At 32.8% G+C, this 25,400-nt stretch overlaps 1 protein-coding gene across 1 annotated transcript; it reads left to right on the top strand.

Annotated features, from left to right (window-relative positions):
* The first annotated feature begins 295 nt into the window (after nucleotides 1-295).
* Nucleotides 296-25,400, top strand: LOC127160021 (B-cell receptor CD22-like). The gene is made up of 5 exons (XM_051102704.1): nucleotides 296-328; nucleotides 10,499-10,534; nucleotides 12,834-13,103; nucleotides 24,052-24,324; nucleotides 25,378-25,400. The coding sequence occupies exons 1-5, from the start codon at nucleotides 298-300 to the stop codon at nucleotides 25,398-25,400; spliced, it is 633 nt and encodes a 210-aa protein (XP_050958661.1). The 5' UTR covers nucleotides 296-297.

Raw genomic sequence — 25,400 nt, 5'->3', positions numbered from 1 at the left:
TACAATAAAGATCTATAAAAGTATTGTTTACTTTTCCTTGTTCATACAGGAATATTACTTAATGAAAAATTGATGCTGTTCAGTTTGATACTGACAACACTGTGACAACATTTCTGTCCAAAACTTGCATGTTAGTCAGTTTAACATTGTGAAGACTGTTAGCAACATTTTCTCTAACACATGAGGTGCATTTGTATGTGTTTAATGTGTGATTATGTTGGATCTGACTGTAGGTATCAGGAAGTCTTGAGGTTTTAACAGTTTGTGTCTTTCACCGTCTGTCATTATTCGGTCAGTATGGAGCTCAGTCAACTTCCTCTTGTGTTCTGTGAGTATTGCTTTCTCTGGATGTATTTTGCATTTGATTTAGTGTACCTGGACTTTTTCTTTTCACACTGCTCTCAGATTTTCAAATCCAGCTCTAGCCCATGATATATGAGGAAAAAAAGATCTTGAGTAAGCAGGTGTGCAGTTAGTGCTGTTTGTGAAAGAGAAAAGCACTTTGTTGTGTTTGTGTCAGTCTGTTTGTTCAGTCAGACAGATTCTTTTGGGCTTTGTAACAGTTTATTGAATCGGTTCTGTTGGTTTGTTTTGCGCAGATGCTTAGACATTCACTAGTACACAGTTAGTAAGTTAGAATGAAATCTGAAAAATATCAAAAAATATTGATGTACAATACCAGTCAAAGGTTTTTTAAAAACAGTAAGATTTCTTTTTCTTTTTTTTTTTTTTTTTTTTTGTGAGATCAAGGCTTAAACGTCAGTGTCATTACTCCAGTCTTCAGTGTCACATGATCCTTTAGAAATCATTCTAATATGCTGATTTGTGGCTCAAGAAACATATTAATAATAATTCATTTAATTATTTTTTATTTAAAAATGTATTATTATTATTAGTAGTATATTATTATTATCAATATGTAATTTTTTTTTTTTTTTCAGGATTATTTAATGAATAGAAAGATCCAAAGATCAACATTTATTGGAAATATATATATATATATATATATCTATATATATATATATATATATATATATATAATATATATATAAATATTATAATTCTAATATTATTATAATAATATAATATAGCAATATCACACTCGTAGACTTGAGATACACTGTAAAAAATTTAAACGCAAAAAACGTGAAATGCATGGCAGCACAGGGTGCCAAACATTTACCATTAATGAAAACAATGGTTAAAGACTGTTTTTTAAAAAACAGTCAATGACTGGCAGAAGCAGCTTCCAAACAAACACTGTAAAATCAAGGTCAAATATTCTAAACTTTCTTAAATGTTTTTTTTTTTTCAAACTGTTATTTTAGATGTATTGTCTAGATTATCATTATGAAACATTCTCTGAAAAAATAAGTTTTTTTACACTTAACCACTAACTAACAACAGAACACATACACAAACTAACCATCACTGCATCAACAACTTGACAGTTATACTTTTTAAATAAAATGCCATGCAGTATCACACCAACTCTTGTTTGTCTTCTCCTGGACTAAAGCACACGCTCTACTCCTCAGCATAATGGTGACCCACAAAACTCAGACAACAGAAACCCTTTAAATCCCAAAATAAAAATAAAATAATATTAAACACTAACAGATCTCTCTAGATCACAGCATCTTCATTTAATACAAAAAAATTTTAACTGAGGTTTAAATGTTCATATTTAATTGAAATGAATAAAGTTTGCTTTTTTAAATGGTTGTTGTAACTTTAAAGCACCTTTGTTATGGAAAAACGAACAAAAAACTGTCTGACCAGATAAAGTTCATTATGTATTAAGGGTGATTTTAATACATACAGTGGTTTAATTCACTAACCTCAGACATCAAGAATCTGAATCTCAACAATGACAATTGACAAAATGTTCATATTGGCCCTGATCATCACAAAACAGGCTTTTGTTGATTGTCACCATTGTTGAGATTCATGTGCTGATTCTTGATGTTTGTATGCGTCAAAATACTTCCATTTAAAATGTTATAAAACATATGATGTGTAAAAAAAAAAAAAACAAAGAACATTTAAGATTGTTGTGGAATTACAAACTTGAAGCTAGTGCATCAAGCATAATATTCTTTATGTGTTCGGTAGTTTTTCTGTTTAAAAAAATGTGAATTGTTGTAATTTGTCCTTAATGTCATAATACTTAAAGTAACAGCTGAGTTTTTAGTTTAGAGATAGTTTTACAAAGTTCTGGCTGCAATTCAAAATGAAAGAAAGGAAACTGAAAAAAGTTTTTTTTTTTTTTTTGCAGTGTGGTTCATGTGTGGCTCATGTCTGTAGTCCATATCTGGGCCACTCAAGGGCTGTAATTCTTTGCTGCATTTGGGCCGAGTGTAACTGTTTGCTTGGCCTAGAGCTGGGCCAGATGAACAAGTAGTTTTGAGAATTTCATTTCTGATCTGACTTTGGCCCTTTTATCTCTATCGAAGGTTCTGATTGGTGTGTGATAAATTTTGACTCCTAGTGTTTCCACTTGAGTAATTGTGTGCCAGTTGAGCTCAAACTTTGCAGACTTCAGTGAACAATATTGAATGCTACACTGTAAAAAAAAAAAAAAAAAAAAAAAAAGTAATTTTACGAAAAGTAACTGATTTTTTTCAGGTTGTTTTCTTTTATTTTTAATTGCAGTAAAACTATCTCTAAATTAAAAACTTGGCTGTTATTTTAAGTATTATGACATTAATGACAAATTACAGTAATTCACATTTTTTATACAGAAAACTGCTATATTTTTATACAGTATGTATACAGTATACAGTATGTTTTCTGTTTTCTTAAATTACAAACAAAAAATTGTAAAACTGTAATTAATACAATAACAAATCCGTTAGATGATAAAACGGTCAAATGACTGGCAGTAAAGTAAAATCTCCTTATTTATATAAGCTGACAAACACTGTTATTTTACAGCTATTTCCTGAATTTAATGATCAAACACCTCGACTGTAAAACAAAAAACAAAAAAACGGTCAAATGACTGGCAGCACAGGGTGCCAAACAAAAACCTGAAAATTAAAGTCAAATCTCTTTATATAAATAAGTTAACAACACTGTTAATTTACAGGCATTTCCTAAATTATTACAAACAAACACCTTCACTGTGAAATTAACTCATTAACTAATTAATTACTTAAACATCACATGACTGACAGCAACAGAACATGAAACACTAACAGATCTCTCTAGATCTCAGCATCTAGTCTGACTTTATTTCTTTCATACAAAACTTCTTATTGAGAATTAACAGATGTTTATATGTTAATGTTTTTATTGAAAATAAAGTTTGAAGTCACCATTGTGGACATAAGCATTTGCTTTTGTTGGGCTCTTGACCCTTGACTTTATAAATTTTTGTTCTTTCTGGTTGCTGTAACTATGTGTTTTTAAGGCATGTTTGTTAAAACAAAAACTAACAGAGAAAAACTGGTCTGAATATAAACATGAATATTTTGTCAGTTGTCACGATTGTTGAAATTCATATCCAGATTCTTGATGTTTGTGGTTCTACATATCCTTGTCTAAATAATTTTCCAAGTAGAAAAGTGAGGTTGTATGACTGCTACAAGAGACTAATTAACATGCTCTCATGCCTCTATATGATGACATCGTCATGCACTGACTGTTTTTGGTCTTTAAGCATTATTTCCATCAATGGTAAACGTTTGGCACCCTGTGCTGCTATGCATTTCACTGTTTTTTTCCGTTTAAATTTTTTAGTGTAGTGCTTTCGAAATGAACATGGGGTTAGCACTGAGAAATGTAGGGATTTGTGTGTAGAGTTTTGCAGTAACAGTTTACCAAATCTGACTTATGTGTTAAAGCAGGGGAACAGTATTTAGGGAAATTGGTGTGCTTTTTGAAAAAATGGCATTTTGATTTTGAAATTTTAGTTCAAAACATTGGTTATAGTGTTTTAGCAATCGAGAAAAACTGTAATGAGAATTAGTTGACATGTAGCTGCAAAGTTACATATACACTGTAAAAAACAACCTATAGAATCTACTCAATAAAATAAGGTTAACTGAGGTAACAATTTACACTCAGATTGTTTGGGTAGAACCTATCCTATATGTCTGAGTAAAGAATACCTGAATTTATCAGCTAAGACAAACTAAAAAGTAGGTTAAGTCTACACAGCAAAAAGCCCAGTGTTAAATGAACTCTCGCGGGAGTTTGAGTCCATACTCAAGAGTGTTAAAATGAACACTGAAGCAGTGTTAGAGTTAATGAGGTAATTAAGTGATTCATTGAGTGATGATTGACCATTATTAAAGACGCCTGATGTTAATAAGCAGAATCACCAAAGGAGAAAACCAAAATTTTTAAGCAACCATTATAGTGGTCAATGTTTGCATTAGTTGGGCTCTTGACCCTTTAATCTTTAATACTAGATTTTGTTTGGCTGCTGTATTTGAGTTAAAACAGCCAGACAAGCCAAAAGCTCAAATCACCAGTGCCTGGTTGCATAAAGCACCTTAAGTGTAATTTTCCCTTACACTTAAGGGCGTTGCATAAAATATCCCTTAAATGTTACTTAAGGGTTTCTTTAGTTGAAACATCATAGACCCTTAGAATTTCTATTAAGTATCCCTTAAACCCTTTTAAGTGTTGCATAAAGCCCCTAACTGCCATTTCCCTAAGTATAACATAAGGTATGGTAAATGTCACCTTAAGTGTTAAACAGCGCGCTGATTCAATCCACGATCGTCCTCTTTATATGTTAAACAGATTAATTTAGGCATTTATTCACATATAATTATTGATTAAATTACATTCACATATAATACCTCAAACAAGAGTCCGTCACACACGAGAACAAATTTATATTCGATATTTTATTCCTGTATTTTCCTACGTATTACCTGGAGATAACTTAAAAACACACACATAAACCGTATATTGTGGCAATCGTGTGTTTATTGTGTTTACGTTTCAGTTTAGCTGCAGCGATTACTGCTGTATTCCATCATAACACTTTTATGAGTCCGGATTGGACTTTCAGCGCAAGAGCGCCCTCCGGCTTCGAGTATGAATGAAACATACGCTTCATAATGTTCACATCGCCTCGGAAACTCAATAAAATGATTTTTCAGAATTTTTCGTTTTGAGTGAATAATCAGTTTGAGTTTCCGTCTCGCTTGGTCCTTCTCGTTTATATTTGGTTTATATTTTGTTCTCCTTATCCGTGTTATACTGTTTTCTGTGAAAACTTACACCGCTAACTGCATTACAAAATAACGTGTCCATAGCAACAGTAGATTTTTTTAACGGCAAACCTTGAATCGCTGTCGTAAAACACTTAACGGTTTCCCTTTAGTAAGGGAAGTGTTTAAGGGATTATATGCAACACCCTTAAATCATCCCCTTAGGTAAGGGGAAATCATGCCTTAGGTTTCATACTTAAGGGAAAAACTTAAGGTTCTTTATGCAACCGGGCACAGATGATTATGTTTTAACATTCATTTTTGGTGTAAATCACCTTGAGTCTAATCTCTAAGTTAGGTGTTTTTTTTGGGGGGGGGGGTTAGCTTATTGTAATAGCCTTCACAATCCACAGAAGATCCAACCGGTTTAAAAAAAAAAAGAAGCATTGCATGTAGGCACACATAGACATCAAGAACCAGCCCATGAATCTCAACAATGGTGACAAACGGCATATTCAGATAAACAGATCAACTCTGAACTCTCATAATTTATTCATGCCGCAATGCATGATGGGAGTCATGGATGAGTTCTGATTGGCTACAACACGCTTTTTGATGGTCACCGTTGTTGTGATTCTCACACTGATTCTTCTTGTCTGCGTGTCTAAAGTAAGATAATTTTTTTTTCATCATCTGTCTGATCATGGCAAAACTGATTTATCTTTTGTTCACAGTTTTTTTTTTTTGTAATTTGTAAAAAAATTCTATGTCAAATACTCAAATCACTATATGATGATTAAGTCAAGCACAGTCAATGCCATCTTATTGACTTTTGCTCTTTGCTTGTTTGGCTGTTATAACTCAGTAATTGCAGCCAAACAAGATCTACTACTGATGATTTAAGGGTCAAGAGCCCAACTAATGCAAACACTGACCACTATAATGGTTGCTTAAAAATTTTGGTTTTCTCCTTTGGTGATTCTGCTTATTAACATCAGGTGTCTTCAATAATGATCAATCATCACTTTGTTAATCACCGAATTATCTCATTACCTTCAACACTGCTTCAGTGTTTATATGTGTCCACACTCGTGTTAAATTAACACTGGGGATTTTACTGTGTTGGTATACGTTTCCCTAAAACTTTTTCTAAACTTTTTACTGCAAACTTTTCCTGTTTATTGAAATGAGTTGAACAGGATTTAAAGCGTTGGGCCTTACTCCCATTGTCAGTCGCAGGTTGAATAAATATTATTTATCTATTAAAATGAATGTGCTGCCTAAGTTCACCTATCTGTTTCAGTGCATCCCAGTATTTATTCCCAACCAGAGGTGTCAAATCCAGGTTCCATGAGTAAAAGTCCTCCCCAGTATTTTGTTCCAATCACCTGGATTTGCTAATTAGCACAGTTTTTCAGCCAGGAGGTCAAAGATGGGACCAAATCATTCCTTTCGAGTCACAAGCAAGTCTCGAGTCAAATCCCAAGTCCTCAAAGAGTTCAAGTTAATGAGATAATTAAGTGACTAATTTAATGATGATTGAACTGAATGAACAAAACAAAACAAAACAAAACAAAAAAAACACAACATTAAATCTCTCAAGATCTGATTAAACAACTCCACAGACAGCATCATCAGCTTCACTCATTACTAACCAGACTGACTGTATTTTATGTCTGCAGAATCTCTTACTGAGAATTAAAAGAAACAAAGAAAGAAAGAACACGATGCCACCATAATTGTGGTCAAGGTGTGCTTTAGTTTGTCTCTTGACCCTTTGAGTAATTTAATGTAATTTGCTTTTAAGTGTTTGCAGTATTGTTTTACGGCAAACATTTGTGTGTTACTGAATCAAAAGCTTGAAGTAGCAGATTATCTTATATTCTTTGCTTATCACTAATTTGGGTGAATGTCATGAATTGGCATGTCTATTTGATATATTTGACAGACATTCAGCTTTTGCACAACCGCAAAAAAAACACTACAATGTTTCAATATGAAAAGAAAGAACAGTATTGGCTCAGGTTTTTAGACATGAACATTTAGCATATGATCCTCAACAGTGGTGATAATAATTATTCATACTACAGTACATGAGGGGAGTTTATCCTATGTTGTATACCCAGCATGAAGCGTTTTGTTGATTGTCACCATTGTTGCGATTCATATGCTGGTTCTTGATGTCTGTGTGTGTCTGAGTAGTGCAGATGTTCAAATGTGTGTATGCATTACAAGTTTTATTTTTTTTTCAATTTAATGCAGGATGTCAAGAGCACAACTAAAGCACACACTGATCTCCATAATGGTGGCATCATTTTAACCACTAAAACATCAACATCTGGTCCTCTGTAATTCTCAGTAACAGCAGGTGTGTTCATCACTAATGCACAATCATCATTAAATTAGTCACTTAATTATCTCATTAACTTGAACTCTTTGAGGACTTGGGATTTGACTCGAGACTTGCTTGTGACTCGAAAGGAATGATTTGGTCCCATCTTTGACCTCCTGGCTGAAAAACTGTGCTAATTAGCAAATCCAGGTGATTGGAACAAAATACTGGGGAGGACTTTTACTCATGGAACCTGGATTTGACACCTCTGTTCCCAACTCATTTTTTTGTAAGTTGGATAGCGCTCTCGGCTCATTTATATGGAATGGAAAACCTGCTAGAATGAGTAGAAGTGTTCTGTAGTGGCCTAAGTCACCTAATTTTCAATGTTATTACTGGGCCTCAAATATTCGTGCTATAGTGCACTGGCTATATGAAGATCCTGGGGCTGATGCCCTATCATGGATAGTCACTGAATCTGCCTCGTGCTTGCCTTCTTCCCTAGCAGCTTTAGTTTACGCTCCTCTTTCCTTTCCTTGCGACAGATTTACTAAAAACCCACTTGTAAAATCTACACTTAAAATCTGGAAAAGGATGAGACGCCATTTCGGATGGCAAACTATGTCCCCTAAATCTCCTATTCATTCTAATCATGTCTTCAATCCTTCAGTAATTGATAAGTATTTTACATCTTGGCATACTAAAGGCATTTGGGAAATTAATGACTTGTACCAGGAGGGGGACTTCTGTTCATTCCAGCAGATGTGTGAGCAGTGTAATATTCCTGAGAACAATTTTTTCCCCTACCTCCAAATTCGCGACTTTGTGCGTAAAATGTTTCCTCATTTTCCTGCTCTGCCTTCTAGTTCTCCATATGATAATTTATTGGAGGACCCTCCGAGATATCTGTAAAAGTTTTGTCCCACCATATACATCCCTCTCTCAAATAAAAGCTTTGTGGGAAGACTTAGAAATGGCTATTTCTAATGAGGACTGGGAATCAGTCTTATATACAATACACAATTTTTCAGTCTGTGCAAGACATGGACTCCTGCAGTGCAAAGTTGTACACAGCAAAAAGCCCGGTGTTAAATTAACTCTCCTGGGAGTTTATTTAGCATTGTATTTTAACATTGTCTTTTTTCTAAAGTTGGAGAAAATTAAATATTCTGTAAGAGGCACTTCTAGCCAGTTTAATAAGGCTTGGGGTTCTTTCAAACAATATGTCAGGAAACATATTTCATTGTCAGACATAGACTGAATCTTATTTCTAACATTTTTTGTTGGTTTGTTTTTGTTTATCACTTAAACTCCATTGTATAATACTGATTGTGCATTTTCATTGTTTTCCTAAGCCATACTTCTATTCATTAGTATTATTATTATAATTTATCTATCTTTGTATTAAGTTGTTAAGTTCATCTTTTTTTTCCTGTTTTGTTTTCTTCATCTTTGTAATATTGTCAAAAAACTCATAAAGTTATAAAAAATAAATAAATAAATAAACCTGAAGAAATTATACTCAGCTGTTTTCAACATTAATAAAAATGATGATGATGATGATAATAATAATATTAATAAATTTTTCTTAAATAAATAATGACACAATAAAGTATTTTTCTTAAATAATGACACAGTGTGATATGCCAAATATTTTTTTTATTATGTTCTTATAGAAAACCATGAAATTCAATAGGGTGTCCTAACTTTTACACATGACTGTAGACTGTATATATATTATATATATATATATAAAAAAAACAGTTTAATTACTATTCTTGTACAGAAATGTACATAGGAGGTCACGAAAGAAGAGCTTTAGTTTTGAATAACTGTGTGTATATGATATATCCAAAAATATAATATAATGGTAAAGGTATTTGCAACATAAGACAAATGTTTGCTTTTGTGATGTGTTAGTGATATTTTGAATGCAGTGCTTCATTTTGCAAGAGATGTGAGGCATTTTGTATTTTGTGTGTGCAATTCTTGGATTTGTGTGTAAAGTTTTGAAAAAAAGAGGCAACGTTTTGAAAATGTGTGTAAGCAGTTGAACAAAACCGTAAGATGAATGTATTGACCAAACACAACACGAGACAAGCACTGCAGCCTGATGAAATCTGAAATGAAATTTCTCACTATTGTAAAATCCTGTAGTACATCATTACAATTAAATTTTGCACAGAAAATCAGAACATATTCTAAACACAATATAGTACATAAACTATATTGATGAGTGTTGTGGGAGGTGCTGGAATAATGGAACCAGTTTGTGTTTGCATTAGTCCAATAGCCTGTCCAAAAATGTGAGTATGTGTAACATGTTGTAAGGACCTATTTTGGCTTGCTGATGGTGGACCCCATTCTGTGTGATTGCAGCATTTATTGTGAAGTTAACACCACATTGGCCCGGGACATTCAAAATGTTTCTCCCTATTCCTCTTCCTCTACTGCAACACTGCCTTTCCTTTTTGTTGAAAACAAAAATTCACCTGTTGCCTTTTTATAGTGCTTACACCTTGATTGTTGAGTTTACAGTTAAGCACCGAAGTGTCTGCACACCTGATGGCCGTGTTTGATCAGTTGGTTCATGTGTGTAGTATTTTGGAAAGCAGTGCCTTAAAATGGTAAACAAGTGACATTGTGTTAGATTTCTGCGTCTAATGTACAGAAGTGTGTTTAGTGTCTCACAAAACAATGTGTGTAGTGTTTTGCAAAAAGTGTGAGGCTGAGAATTGTGTAAATTTGGGCTGAGATTTTGGTCCCTGGGTGTCAGATTTTTACTAATTGTGTTTTTTTATTTTTTATTTTAGTGTGTAAGTAATTGTAAAAAAAAAAAAAAAATGTAACAGAAACCTGTTTTGTGAAGCTGAGAAACATTTAAGAGTAAAATTATGGTGTTTTACAAGCAATGGAAGAAGAATACACCTTCATATGGCTAATATAATATACACAATATCAGCTCAATGCTCACATTTTCTTTTTGTGTTTTTAGTGCTGATTTCAATCATTCACTCTGGACAAACTGAAGGTGAGTGAATTTAATCGCATATTTACACATGAGTGATTCTACACTGTTACAAACTAGTTGTGAAAAGAGTGTTATGATTTTTATTAATAATGAATACATGTTTTTAACAACACAGCAAAAAGCCTGGTGTTAAATTAATTCTCCTTGGTGTTTAATTGGCTCCACACTCAAGAGTGTTAAAAATAACACTGAAAAGTGTCAAATGAACACTGAAGAGGAGTTAGAGTTAATGAGATAATTACTCATTAATTAAGTGATGATTGATCATTATCATTATTGAAGACATCTGATGTTAACAAGCAGAATCACCAAAGGAGAAAAATGACAATTTAAATGTCACCATTATAGTAGCCAGTGTTTGTATTAGTTGGGCTCTTGATCTTTTTTTTTTTTTTTTTAAACATTTGTTTTTGTTTGGTTGCTAGAGTTATAACAGACAAACAAACCAAGAGCACAAATCAGTGGGTAGTGATGGTTATGTTTTAGTATGACCAGCTTTCAAGTTTCTGTACTTCTTTAAAGTCAGATTTCCGAGCTATTTTTCTTTCCTATAATTCAGATTAAACTCCAAATAAATTTAGTGATTCATACCAAATAATATCAGTTTCTCAATTCCACACGAAAAGCTTCAGTTTCTCACATAAATTTATGAAAAGATTCTACAGAATCCAATAAACCTTAAAAAAAAAAAAAAAAAACAAAAAACAAAAAAACAATAATAATTCAGGAGTATGTTTTTGTTTTGGTACACACACAGACATCAAGAACCAGTGTACGAATCTCAACAACGGTGAAAAACGGCATATTTAGATGAACAGATCAACTCTGAACATCACAAAACAATCTACTAAAAAGTCACATAAAAACAGCAAAAACAAAAGAAAATAGTAACAATTACAAAGACAATTCAGCTCATAATTTATTCATGCTGCAATGCATGATGGGATCCATGGATGAGTTCTGATTGGCTACAACATGCTTTTTTGATGGTCACCGTTGTTGTGATTCTCACACTGATTCTTCATGTGTGTGTCTTAATTAAATGTGTGCTATAGAACTTTTGTTCAAAATGAGTTTTAGGAATTGTAGTATGATTGTAGATATTTTGTTGCTTACTGGTGGTAGAAAATTCTCATCGTTTTAACTGTTTCAAACTTTTGAGTCTTGTTCAACAAAATGAACACATATTTTTTTGGGTGGTTTTGTTAATTTTAGATAAATTTAATTAAAATGTTGTTTGCTTTCTTGCTAACACATCTACTGGTTATATAACAGAAAATATTAATTCATTGTTTACCTGGGTCTTTAGTCTATGGTTCGCTCACCTCGCCTCTTATTTGACAAGTTTTCGGGTTTGAGTCGTTCGTTCATCACGTGAGAGCCGCATAAGCTTAACCTACTCAGTCTGAGCCAGAAAGAGAATTGATTAGTTCATCTCTTGAGTCTTCGGGTTCGAGTCGTTCGTTCATCACGTGACAGCCCCATAAGGTGAACGAACGACTCTTAAAAACCCGAAGATTCGGAAACAGGTGAACTAATTCCAGTACAGAATCTAATAGGATGTTGCACATGCACGACTGAACGAATCACTCCCCAAGATGACTCGTTCGTCCAGAGTCACATTAAAGATTCGTTCAAAATGAACAAATCGTTCAAGAACGACCCATCACTATTGTTTACAGGATTGATGTAACCAGTAAAAAAAAAAAAAAAAAAATAATAGTTTTGCAGGTCACTACACGAAAGTTACAGCAAAACATAATCAAGGCCACATGATTGTTTTTTCTCTGGTTTGCCTGGCTGTAATAACTCTGTTACAACAGCCAAACGAAATCTAATGTTAAAAATGTAAGTGTCAAAAGTCCAACTAATACGATCATCACTTAATTAATGTGTAAAATAAATAACACTAATTGTTATTTCATTAATTTTTACTCTGCTTCAGTGTTAATTTGACACTCTTGAGTGTGGAGTCAAACTCCCAGGAGAGTTCATTTAACACCTGCTTTTTGCTGTGCAGTTTCTTCTGTGTTGTGACTAGAGGAACAATTTACAGTAGCAGTGACAATACACAGCACATATATTTCCTCACATAATGAATTGCTCTGAGAAATTAGTGAACATGTTTCTTAAGACACAAAATAAGTGACTATAACAGCTATAGAATAACACTTCAGTCTAACCTGATATAGCATGTGTGTTTTGCAATAAACTGTTTATACAGTAAAAACAGCTCATTTTATTATTTTATTATTATATTGTCACATTATTTTTATTGTGAATTGTTGTCATTGTACAGAAAAAAACCCAAAAGCCAAAGTGACCATTAAACCTGCTCAACATGTATTCAGAGGAGACACAGTCACTCTCAGATGTGAAATAAATGGTGAAGGAGTCACTATCAGTCACTGGTATAAAGAAGGTTTGACTGGTGTTTTTAGCAAACTAAAGGAACACACATTCAGTTCTGTTACTGAGTCTGACGCAGGTAAATACTCCTGTTATGGATCAGCAACACAAGGATCAACCTGGTCACAAATGAGTGATGCAGTTACACTGACAGTATCAGGTGAGTTTGATCATCTCTTCATGCACACAAACACACATTTAATGTGTTATTATACGAGTGATTTCTTTTCCTCTCCCAGCAGTTTTCTTAAAGGGGCCGTTGGATGTCCATTTTCCACATGTTGATATGATTCTTTAGAGTCTACATGAAAAATCTATAACCTACTTTGTTTAAAATTTCTCAATGGTAGTGTAAAACAACACCCTTTTTACCTTGTCAAAATCAGCTCTGTTCACAGCGACCCATTTCGGCGCATGTGCCTTTAAATGATAATGAGCTACTGTTCACCCCGCCCCTCTCTTCCATTCTGAAGTCACCACCCTTATTCATGCATTTCAAAAATGATTAAATACATTTGTAAATGACTTACTAGTCATTAACAAACACCTTCAGAAACTCTCTACAAAGAAAACCTTAATATAGTGTAGTGGACGTGACAAAGTGACTGCTGCAAATCAATTGGTGCTTTTTTTTTTTTTCGTATTATCATTTGTGTTTAGTGTTGTTTAAAGGTGTGTTGTTAATTTGTGTTTTTTTTGTTTGTTTGTTTGTTTTATGTTGTGATTGTATTGCACTGTATTCTGCGACCACCTCGAAAACGAGATGGTACATCATGGGGTTAATCCTAATAATAAAAATACTAAAAACTGAACTTTGTGTTAGTACATACACAACAGAACGAGATCACGTCAGGTGTAGACACAGCGTGAGACTGTTAACTTTAGACGCATTCATCATGAAACTTGCTAACTAGCACATTATGAAGAAAAACAATTTGCAAATATTCAAAAAAAAAAAAAAAAAAAAAAACTTCTGGAGGTGAAGCTTGATCACAAACAATCTGTGTATCATTTGTACATTTGTTTTGTTTGATTTCTACACTGTAAAAAATTTAAACGTAAAAAAACAGTGAAATGCATGGCAGCACAGGGTGCCAAATGTTTACCATTAATGGAAATAATGCTTAAAGACCGTTTTTTAAAAAACGGTCAATGACTGGCAGAAGCAGCTTCCAAAGAAAAACTGTAAAATTAAGGACAAATATCCTAAATTTTTGAAAATATTTTTTCTTTCTTTTTTAATTGTTATTTCATAGTTATTCTCTGTGAAACAAAGCTTTTTTGCAGTTAATCACTAACAGCAGCACACATACAAAAACTGACTATCATTGCATCAACAACTACACAGATACAAACAAGAGGACATGCAGTATAACAGCAACATTTTCTTGTCTTCTCCTGGACTAAAGCACACGCTCTACTCTTCAGCACAATGGTAACCCACTAAAATCAGACAACAGAAACCCTTTAAATCCCAAAAGAATATTAAACACTAACAGATCTCTCTAGATCACAGCATCTTCACTTAATACAAACCAGTCTGACTTTGTTTCTTTCATACAAAACTTCTTATTGAGAATTAACTGCGGTTTAGATGTTGGTGTTTACTTGAAATGAATAAAGTTTGAAGTCACCGTTGTAGAGATAAGCATTTGCTTTAGTTGTGTTCTTGATTTTCTTTATATATATGTTTTTTTTTTTTTTGTTTTTTTTTTTTGTTGCTGTAGCTGTGCATTTCTAAAGCACATTTGTTATGGAAAAACCCGCATGAAAGTGTCTAATTGGGCAAAGTTCTAAGCATGACCTTGTCATCATATAGAGACTGGATTCATTGGCAGAAATCTCATATCAGAACATGCTAATCAACTTGCATTTGATTTATAATCATACAATCCTACTTTATGAGAAAACTACATGGGCAAGAACACATAGAGTCACAGACATCAAGAAACTGGATATGAATCTTGACAATTGACAAAATCACAAAACAAGCTTTTTATTGATTGTCACCATTGTTGAGATTCATGTGCTGATTCTTGATGTTTGTGTGTGTCAAAAAGCCTGGCATTCAAAAATATATAAGCAAAAAAATAATAACTTTGTCACAGTGTCATAGAACTGCTATAAAATCACAGAACTTAAAGCTGACATATTCAGCAATGACATTCCTGACATGCTCAGTCAGGCTACTGTGATCAATAAACTGTTGACGTAAACAACCAAATATATCTGAACAGTTTTTCTATACTAGGTTTTGTTATAACACATATGCCTAAAAACACAGAGATATTTCAAGATTGAAGTTATGAAGTCAAGGATCAAGAGCCCAACTAAAGCAAATGCTTATCTCCACAATGGTGACTTCAAACTTTATTTTCAATAAAAACATTAACATATAAACATCTGTTAATTCTCAATAAGTTTTGTATGAAAGAAATAAAGTCAGACTAGATGCTGAGATCTAGAGAGATCTGTTAGTGTTTCATGTTCTGTTGCTGTCAGTCATGTGATGTTTAAGTAATTAATTAATTAGTTAATGAGTTAATTTCACAGTGAAGGTGTTTGTTTGTAATAATTTAGGAAATGCCTGTAAATTAACAGTGTTGTTAACTTATTTATATAAAGAGATTTGACTTTAATTTTCAGGTTTTTGTTTGGCACCCTGTGCTGCCAGTCATTTGACCGTTTTTTGTCTTTTGTTTTACAGTCGAGGTGTTTGATCATTAAATTCAGGAAATAGCTGTAAAATAACAGTGTTTGTCAGCTTATTTAAATAAGGAGATTTTACTTTACTGCCAGTCATTTGACCGTTTTATCATCTAACAGATTTGTTATTGTATTAATTACAGATTTTTTTTTTTGTAATTTTACATTATTTGTTTGTAATTTAAGAAAACAGAAAACATACTGTATAAAGATACAGTAGTTTTTCAGTATAAAAATGTGAATTACTGTGATTTGTAATTAATGTCATAATACTTAAAATAACAGCCGAGTTTTTAATTTAGAGATAGTTTTACAGAGTTTTGACTGCAATTCAAAATAAAAGAAAACAACCTGAAAAAATCAGTTATATTCCATAAAAATTACATTTTTTACAGTGTAACTAAATAAATAAATAGATAAATGTCCTGCTTTCACTTTTTTTTTTTATTGTGCCATCAAACCCTGCCATCTAATGCAAAAAGTAAAGTAAACTCACCTACTCAGCATCTAGTCTGACTTTATTTCTTTCATACAAAACTTCTTATTGAGAATTAACAGATGTTTAGATGTTAATGTTTTATTCAAAATAATAAAGTCACCATTGTGGAGATAAGCATTTGCTTTCGTTGGGCTCTTGACCCTTGATATCAGTTTTTCTTTATGTTTGTTATAATAAAACCTGCCAGAGAAAATCTTGTCAGATAAATCCAGTTATTGATGGTGATTTAATCCTCATAGATCTCACTGAGTATATACTGAGTGTTATTGCTGGATATGTTAGCTTTAAATTTTGCTTGTTTTTTTTTTTTTTTTGCAGCAGTTTTGTGAAGTTACGATAGTTAGACATCGTTTTTTTTTTTTAATCATATATTCTTATGCATGTTGAACTTATTGATACACACAAAATAAAATTCAAACACATCAACAACAAAAAAAGTGTTCAACAATTTTATTTAATATGCACAGACAGTACATTTCTGGTGAGATTAGAAATTCAAGACAGTATATGATATCAACATGACTTGATCATAATCATTTTTGCTGGCTTTTCTATAACAAATGTGTTTTAGAAACACACAGTTATTACAACCAAACATATTAAATAAAAAATTTAAAATAATAAAAAAAAAAAAAAAAAAAAAGGGTCAAGAGCACAACTAAAGCAAATGCTTATCTCCACATCGGTGACTTCAAACTTTATTAATTTCAATTAAATATCAACATCTAAACCTCAGTTAAAAAGTTTTGTATGAAAGAAACAAAGTCAGACTGGTTTGTATTAAGTGAAGATGCTGAGCTCTAGAGAGATCTGTTAGTGTTTCATGTTCTTTTGGGATTTAAAGTGTTTGTCTTGTCTGAGTTTTGCGGGTCACCATTGTGCTGAAGAGTAGAGCGTGTGCTTTAGTACAGGAGAAGACAACAAAAGATTGATGTTGTGCTGATTGTCTTTTTATTTAAAGGTTATAACTGCAGAGTTGTTAATGCAGTGGTAGTTTTTGTATGTGTGCTGCTGTTAGTAGTGGTTAACTACCAAAAAAAAAAAAAGCTTAGTTTCACAGAAAAGGTTTCATGATAGTAATCCAGACAATACCTGTGAAATAACAAAAAAAAAAGGACACTTAAAAGAATTTAAAATATTTGACCTTAATTTTACGGTGTTTGCACTGTAAAATGTAATTAGTTGACTTTACTTGTAAAAAGCGTGGAAACTGATTACCTTAAAAAAAACTAAGTAAAGTGAAATAGGAGTAGTATGTTGTACTGACAAATGCTTATTTAGTATAGTTTACTTACACAAGAGTTGTAGTAACTAACAAAAAACTGTTGAGAGTACTTGATTCTTTACTTTAGGTTTACTCTTGACTTAGTATAGCTACTCACTGACTCCCAGAGTGCATTGCGACATGAAGAAATTATGCAATTGCTTTACTTTACTGTTGTTTGTATTTGCCAATTTCATTTGCTGTCTTGTGTCAGTAGTAGCACAACAAAAAACAAACAAAAAAAGCTCATAAAATGGTTATTGATAGTTAATAAAAATAAATAAAATTGAGTTGTTACCATTGTTGTGATTCACACGCTGAATGTTGAAGTCTGTGTGTGACTCACACACATTACCCCAAATGTTAAAAGATTATATCAATGCAGTTAAAAGCTTTTTATAGTGTTTATAAAAAAAGAAAAATTTGTAAAAAAAAAAATCATTAATCAACATGAAAAACACTCAATCTAATGATTTAATTAAAATATAGATTACCTTCTGAAAGCAATTTATTTATTAGTTTCTTTTTTTTTTTTTTGAAATCAAAGAACTCTAATTTCATGTTGCATTGATGCAACAACAGAAAAAAAAACCATAACAATATAAAAAAATTTTAACTTATTTCCATTAATGGTAAGTGTTTGGCACCCTGTGCTGCCATGCATTTCACTGTTTTTTTACGTTTAAATTTTTTTACAGTGCAGACGTTTTAAATTGTAGATGGCAAAAATGTTTCTGTATGCTTTTTATATTTATATAATTTAATATAGTTAACTGAGTACCGTTTTTCTGCAGATATCAGAATATAACACACTTAATAATCATTTTATACAAGTTCAGTAAAGCAATAAGTGACTGTTAGAGATAATATTGCTTGTTTTTGTTAATTTTTGTCAACGAAAATAGTTCCAAACAAAGATCACAGCACTGTTTTGTGTCTCTGAGTAATGTTTACTTATTGAATGAATCAGCTTTTTGAATGAACCGATCGATAAAAATGATTCAGTGATTCACTCATTAACACAGTCAGATGCTTTGTTTCAGAATGAATCAGCCGTTTGAACGGTTGAATCTCAGTGACTCATTAACACTCACTTACTGCCACCTACTGGTGGTTTTAATTTCACATTTCAACTGTTTTTTCGTGTCTTAAATTATTTCAAATATCAGTATTCAACGTTTTATGTTAAAAACAAAACATTAGGCCTGTTTATGCATCTGTAACTGCAGTTTAAATACATCCATGTCCCCTCTGAGATACATTAAACTGTGTAAACTTTGTAAATACATCTAAATGCTATAATTTCTAATTTTTTTTTTTTTTTTTTTTTTTTTTTTATGTTGGAATGAAAGACATTAAGCACCGGATGAAGTGCTTCTCATACTTACCCAAATTTCTAATTGTTTTTTTTTTTTATAATGAAAGACATTAATGAAGTGCTTCTTTCAAAAATACAAAATGTGTTAAAACTGAACACAATCTTGCTACTTAAGCTGTGTATGAACATTATATATATATACTTAATTGCTTCTTTTTTTCATTTTGTGTTTACTTGTACTTTTACTTTAAATACTTAAGTACGTTGAAGATTAAAAAAAAACTTAAGTACAATAAATATCACATACTTTAAGACTTGTAACTAATATTCTAAACGGTGACTTTAACTTCTACTAAAGTAATTTTCTGGTAAGATATCTGTACTTTTACTTAAGTTTTACTGTTTTTCAGGTACTTTATACACCACTGCTTATTAGTCATTAACAAACACCTTCAAAACCCCTCTACAAAGAAAACCTTAATATGTAGTGGACACGACAAATCGACCTTTGCAAATCATTTGAACTTTGTGTCAGTAGATCATAAATAGAAAGAGCTCACATCAGGTGTAGACACGGTGTGAGACTGTTAACTTTAGCTGCATTCATCGTGGAACTTGCAAACTAACACATTATTAGAAAAGGCAAAAAAAAAAAAAAAAAAAAAAACACTCACTTCTTCTGGAGGTGAAGCTGGATCACAAACAGTTGGTACCAATCCATCTTAAGTCCACAATGGTCAGCTCACTCAGGGTGGATCTGTGGTTAAACAGTGTCAGTCATCAATCGTGGGCGGGGCCTTGGTCTGTGTGACATCACACACCCCAGAATCTGAAAATGGCTTCATCTGAGAAAGGGGTCATGATTTATAGCAATTAAAAAACAGAACAAAACAAATAAACAAAAAACACTGGGTCGATTTTTATTATTACAGCAGGGCTTGAAAATGCAAAAAAAAAAAAAAAAAAAAAACTCAATCAGTTTACTCCGAGCAGAATCAATATTTTAACGTTTCAGTTCCTGTGTTCCTCTGTATTATTATAGTTCTGAAATCAGTCTGATCAGAAAAAATACCAGTTAATAACATTATTATTATTTTTCCAATACTACTACTACTACTAATAATAATAATAAAAATAAAAGTATAGTGTTTTCTTTACTCAAAAAAAAAAAATAGAGCACTTGGAATGTAGTTTGAAATGTAGTGTAGAATGTGGACTGTTTTTATGGTGCTTTATGGTGTTTTTTATGGAGGTTTATTTTCATAATTTGAGTAAATTACATTTGAAGGTTACCATTTTGGTGAATAGTGTTTGCTTTAGCTGGTCACTTGGTTGTTGACATTTATAAGATTATTATTTTCTTTCTGAATTTTTTAATAGAAAGCTCGAGTTCAACAACAAAACATACACAAGAAAAAAAAATCATCATCATATACTGATTTAATTCACTGATTGTTATATTGTTGTTTAGTGTTTTATAGTTCACATAGACATAAATAATAGGCATATGAATCTCAACAATGGTGACAATCAATAGACTATTCAGATCAACAGATCTTTTAACATCACAAAACAAGCTACTAAATCACAACACAAATAGCAAAAATTAAAGCAAATAGTAAAAATAAAAGAAAATACTAAAACAATTCAGGTGCATAATTTATTCATGTTGCAATGCATTCTGGGAGCCGTGGTTGAGTTTCGATTGGTGCTCCCACAATGCACTGCAGCATGAAGATTTTTGTATATTGTCACCATTGTTGAGATTCACTACTACTAATAATAAAAATAAAAACAAAATAAATTTTGTGTTTAGGCGAAACAGATGTTTGAATTGTATGATTAATACATTATTTTTCTCAAGACTATGAAAGTATTTTCACAATAGAATTCTCATAGGTTTGGTCTTGAGATCAGTGTGTCAAGCCAGTACATGATTAGATGATTGGTAATAACCAATCAACATCACCTTATCATATTTTTTTTTTTATTTTTTTTTAGTCATAACAAATGCGTTTTGCAAACACAGAATTACAAAAAACAGAGAATATACAAAGTATTAGACAGTCAAGGGTCAAGAGCCCAACTAAAGCAAGCACTGACCACATTAATGGTCAAACCATTCAACATCTAAACCTCTGTTCTCAATAAAAACTTTTGTAGACATATGACAGAAATTAACTGGTTAGTAAGAAGTGAAGCTGGTGAAGCTGTTTGTGGTTGTTTAATCTCCTCTGCTGAGATCTTAAGACATTTAATGTCTTTTATTTCAGTTGATTTCATCTAAGGCTGTGACTGGAAGTCAGTTGTAGTAATTATAAATAATTTGTTTTAATAAATAATTTCTTAAATGGAAAATTTTGTTTTGATTAAATCTATATCTTTTTTTTTTAGATCAAAACTAGAATTAAAATTAATTGACTTTCTTTAACAAGAAAAATATACTTGTGTACCCAGTTTTCTAAAATAGTTTTCATAGAAATATTGTTCAGTGCAAGTTATATTTCCGTTCTACTTGCTGAGTATGAATTATCATATGCAGTAAAAGACTATGATATCCAAGCACTGTAAAAAGGTTTTGCCAACTCAACTGACTGCTTCTCTCCTGCATGATTTCACATGAGTCTCTTCAGACCTTAGAACTGTACATGAATTACTCTCTCTTAATATTCAAAGTGCAAATAGAGATTTTTTTCTTCAAGCATGATACAGAGTGAAGAAATGATTACAACTACACAATCAGCCAAAGATAGGTTTGATTTTGGGAGATATTGTATGAGAGAGCTGCTTTCAAAATGCAGGGTTTTAATGCACACTCACATTTTACATTCAAATTCACTCTTGTGCATTCTGCAAGATGACACATTTGTCAGATGATAAGTGTCTGTTGTCCAAAGAATGGTCTTGTCAGTCATCTTACCTCACTCTTGTCATGTGATCAGTGAACTCTGATTCCTGCTGCACTGTGTGCGACTCTACAGCTCAGATGAGCAGAGCAGATGCTTTCAGTTTAGAATTGAAGGGGAACTAAATTAAATGTTTTGTTATTTCTATATAAAAGCAAAACAACACCATAGCGGTGACATCTTCTATTTTAATGTCACCCTCAGACCTCATCATGCTGATATCACGAGACAGATTTTCATCTCAACGAGAAATATCATATTGTATTGTTGCAAGATCACATCACAGCCCTAGAAGGTGTACTCGGTAACAAATTGTGATCTACTAGTAAAGTAGATTACTTTGATTTGCCGCAGCAGTGATCTTCTCTTTTATACCTCTGAATTACTCACAGTCGGTTGTTGTCCTCAATAAGCCTTTTTGGGAGTTTCTAACTTGGAGCTGGAGCTCAAGCTGAGCCTCAGGTTTGAGTCTCCTTTGGGCACAGCAAGCCGAGTTTGTTTATCATTATCTAGCAGGACTGAATGAGCAGGCGAACTTGTGAATTCTTGTGAAGTCTTTCATTGTGTCATGAGAATGTTAAGCTAATTTGTTCCTGTCATTGCTACTTGCAGCTTTTATTTCTTGCATTGTCTGTGAAATTAACATACTGTATCAAGTCTGAACAGTGTTTTATGTTCTGTTCAGGTGTGATCTAAGTGCATGTATGTTCAGCCCAATCTTACAGCAATTTGTACATATTTTATGAGGTAGCTAGTTTGTACGAATTTGTATGACCTCACTCGTACAAATTCATATGATTTTAGCTAAAACATATGTATTTTACGAGTTGCACAATACGTATGAATTTATATGAATGCCCTACACCTAACCCCGCCCCTAAACCTACACATCACTGAAAACATAGACATTTTCAGGTGTTCTTCTGCCGAGGGAGTCTGTGTATTTAGGTTAGGGTTGGTCTGGGGAGAAAGTGCCAGAAGTTTTTTCAGGTTTGAATAAAAAATTCTGGATCATCAGCTACGTCACTGCTTACATTAATAAAGTCTCAAAACTGCCATGTGAGATTTAACATTCTTCCTATCTTTATATGAATAATTTACCAGAAGACAAGATCTTCTGCCGGAAAACTTTTATAACTTATGATCCATCTTTATACTGACAGATTTTCCTACACCTATTCTGACTGCTGTGCCACGATATTCACTGTTCACTGGAGACTTAGTTACTCTGAGATGTGAGATGATTCAGTCACACAATGGATGGGTGTTTCTCTGGAGGAAAGACTCAAACCGTGAATCTACTGGAGCTGCAACTAGAACAATCAATTCTGTTAAAGTCTCTGATGGAGGAAAGTACAGCTGCAGAGCACGAAGAGGAAGATATTACACAGGTTACAGTAAACCAGTAATAGTGACAATACAAGGCAAGTATATTTTAGTTATATAATTCATATGTAATTTCATAAAACACTGAAATACTATAAGTAACAACATTTTAGTCTAATCTTATTTAGCATGTGTTTTACAATCAAGTAAATGTATTAAAGTGCCCCTATTATGCCATTTTAAAGGTTGATAATATTGTTTTGATAGACTCCCAAAACAGGTTTACATGTATGCAAGGTCAAAAAACACTTCAGTTTTCTCCAAAAATAGATTTAATTTTACCCCATTTCTAAATGATTCCTAAACGACTCGTGCAAACCGAAACGGGTTTCATAGCACAGCGCTTTCCGCATTCAGTGTGAAAGCCGCTTCGTGCATCATCCTTTATCATTACTCCAACTAATGAGACAGACAGACAGTCAAGCTGCATCAATCACAAATTGTCAGACTACAGTGAGTTCACAGCTGAACAACAGAACTACACAAGCGTGATTTAGCCGGTTAGCAAGACATGTGCAGGGTTGTTACACAACATAACATACACAACGACATATTTTGAACGATCGCTAGAAAACAGAATCTTTGTAGATTCATCATCTTTTGGAAGTGAATATAAAACAGTTTTACTCACAGCATAGGATACAGCGTCTTCCGTATAATGTACGTGTAAATTTCCATGTGACGTAAACTACATGGAAATTTGACTGTTTGTGGGCGGACAAGTTGTTCGCGATGTAGAACGTGGGCGGACATTATGCAAATGTGTTACTTCGTGACGTGTGGCCGTAACAGAAAAAGTCAAAATCCTGACGACTCGTTTAGGCAAATGTGAGCCGACTCTTTTTTTTGATAGACAATAACTTTATTTATCGTGCACTGTCGGCTTCACAACTTTGCAGATAGTTTATGTTCACATACAACTACATGACACACTGCATAAAGGGACATATTTGAAAAGGCATAATAGGGGCACTTTAATACAATAAAAACTGCACATTATTTTCATAGTGAATTGTTGTTGTTGTACAGAAAGACCAAAATCTAAAGTGACCATTAAACCTGCTCAACATGTATTCAGAGGAGACACAGTCACTCTCAGATGTGACATTTATGGTGAAGGAGTCACTAGCTGGAGCTACAGCTGGTATAAAGAAGGTTCAACCAGGATTGTCAGTGATCGACAGGAACACACATTCAGTTCTGTTACTGAGTCTGACGCAGGTAAATACTCCTGTAATGGATCAGAGACAGAAGGATCACGCTGGTCACAAATGAGTGATGCAGTTACACTGACAGTATCAGGTGAGTTTGATCATCACTTCATAAACACACAAACACACATTTAACATGTTATTAATGAGTGATTTCTCTATTTCACATCACAGAATGTTTTTCAGTTAAATTCAATTCACATTTATTTATATAGTGCGTTTCACAATACAAATTGTTGCAAAACAACTAAACAGAAACTTTTAATATTTACATTATATTTAGGAAAGACTTATAGTGACTATGTTTAGGTGATGCCTATATGTCAGATATGTAGAGAGAAAACCATCCATTTAACTAATGACATGTACTCAATACTATTAACAGCAATGATTATATGTTGCAATTAAACATTTAGAAAAATTTGGTAGTTTTGTATGTTGGTTCAAGGTTGGCATCAGCTGAGGTCCTCGGAAGGGTTGGGATCATCTCTTCTCAGGTGTTTGGTCATCTCAGATCTTCTGCTGTCCCAAGCAGAAAAGTATATGTTCAAAAACCAGGCAGATAATGTGCATTTGATCAGATATAACTAAAGTACAAGATTATGAGATACATTATGTGAATGCTTGGTTAAAGAGATGTGTTTTTAATCTAGATTTAAACAGACAGAGTGTGTCAGAGAGAGTTTTGGAGCCAAATGCCTCCTTTAGTGGACTTTGTTATCTTAGGTACTGCCAAAAGTCCAGAGTTGTGTGATGTCACTCATCAGATATTGTAAAATATGTTTTCAGCTGTTTCCACTTCTCTTTAAAATAATAATAATAATAATAATAATTGTTACACTAAGTCTCAGTTATTGGCTGGATGTTTACAATCATTGGCAAATTAAACCCTAATGAATTAGTCATGATGTATCCGGGGGTTTTATTTTTCTATTTTTAAATAAATGTTGTGGGTCTCATTGGCCTTTCGTCTGGTGACAGCACCACTTACCGGTTAGAAATTATGTCATTTCTTTGGCATTTTAAATTATTAATTTAATTATTATTTCAGTTATTTAAATGTATTATTTAGTTTAATTATTGTAAACTGCTGTACCTTCCTAACACTCTAGTAAATAATGTGTCTCTTTAACTGCTGCTGTAGATGTAGGTGGTGTGGCACAGTAG

The sequence above is a fragment of the Labeo rohita genome, unplaced genomic scaffold (assembly GCF_022985175.1).
Source record: "Labeo rohita strain BAU-BD-2019 unplaced genomic scaffold, IGBB_LRoh.1.0 scaffold_277, whole genome shotgun sequence".
In the NCBI taxonomy this organism is placed as follows: domain Eukaryota; kingdom Metazoa; phylum Chordata; class Actinopteri; order Cypriniformes; family Cyprinidae; genus Labeo; species Labeo rohita.
The sequence above is the reverse complement of the archived record's forward strand: the minus strand, read 5'-3'. Positions and strand labels throughout refer to the sequence as shown.

Bases quoted from the DNA above. Each gene is read 5' to 3' on its own strand.
- LOC127160021 (XM_051102704.1), top strand. From the start codon at position 298: ATGGAGCTCAGTCAACTTCCTCTTGTGTTCT. The intron at 13,104-24,051 runs GTGAGTTTGATC...GTTGTTGTACAG, and splicing joins AGTTACACTGACAGTATCAG to AAAGACCAAAATCTAAAGTG. The intron at 24,325-25,377 runs GTGAGTTTGATC...CTGCTGCTGTAG, and splicing joins AGTTACACTGACAGTATCAG to ATGTAGGTGGTGTGGCACAG.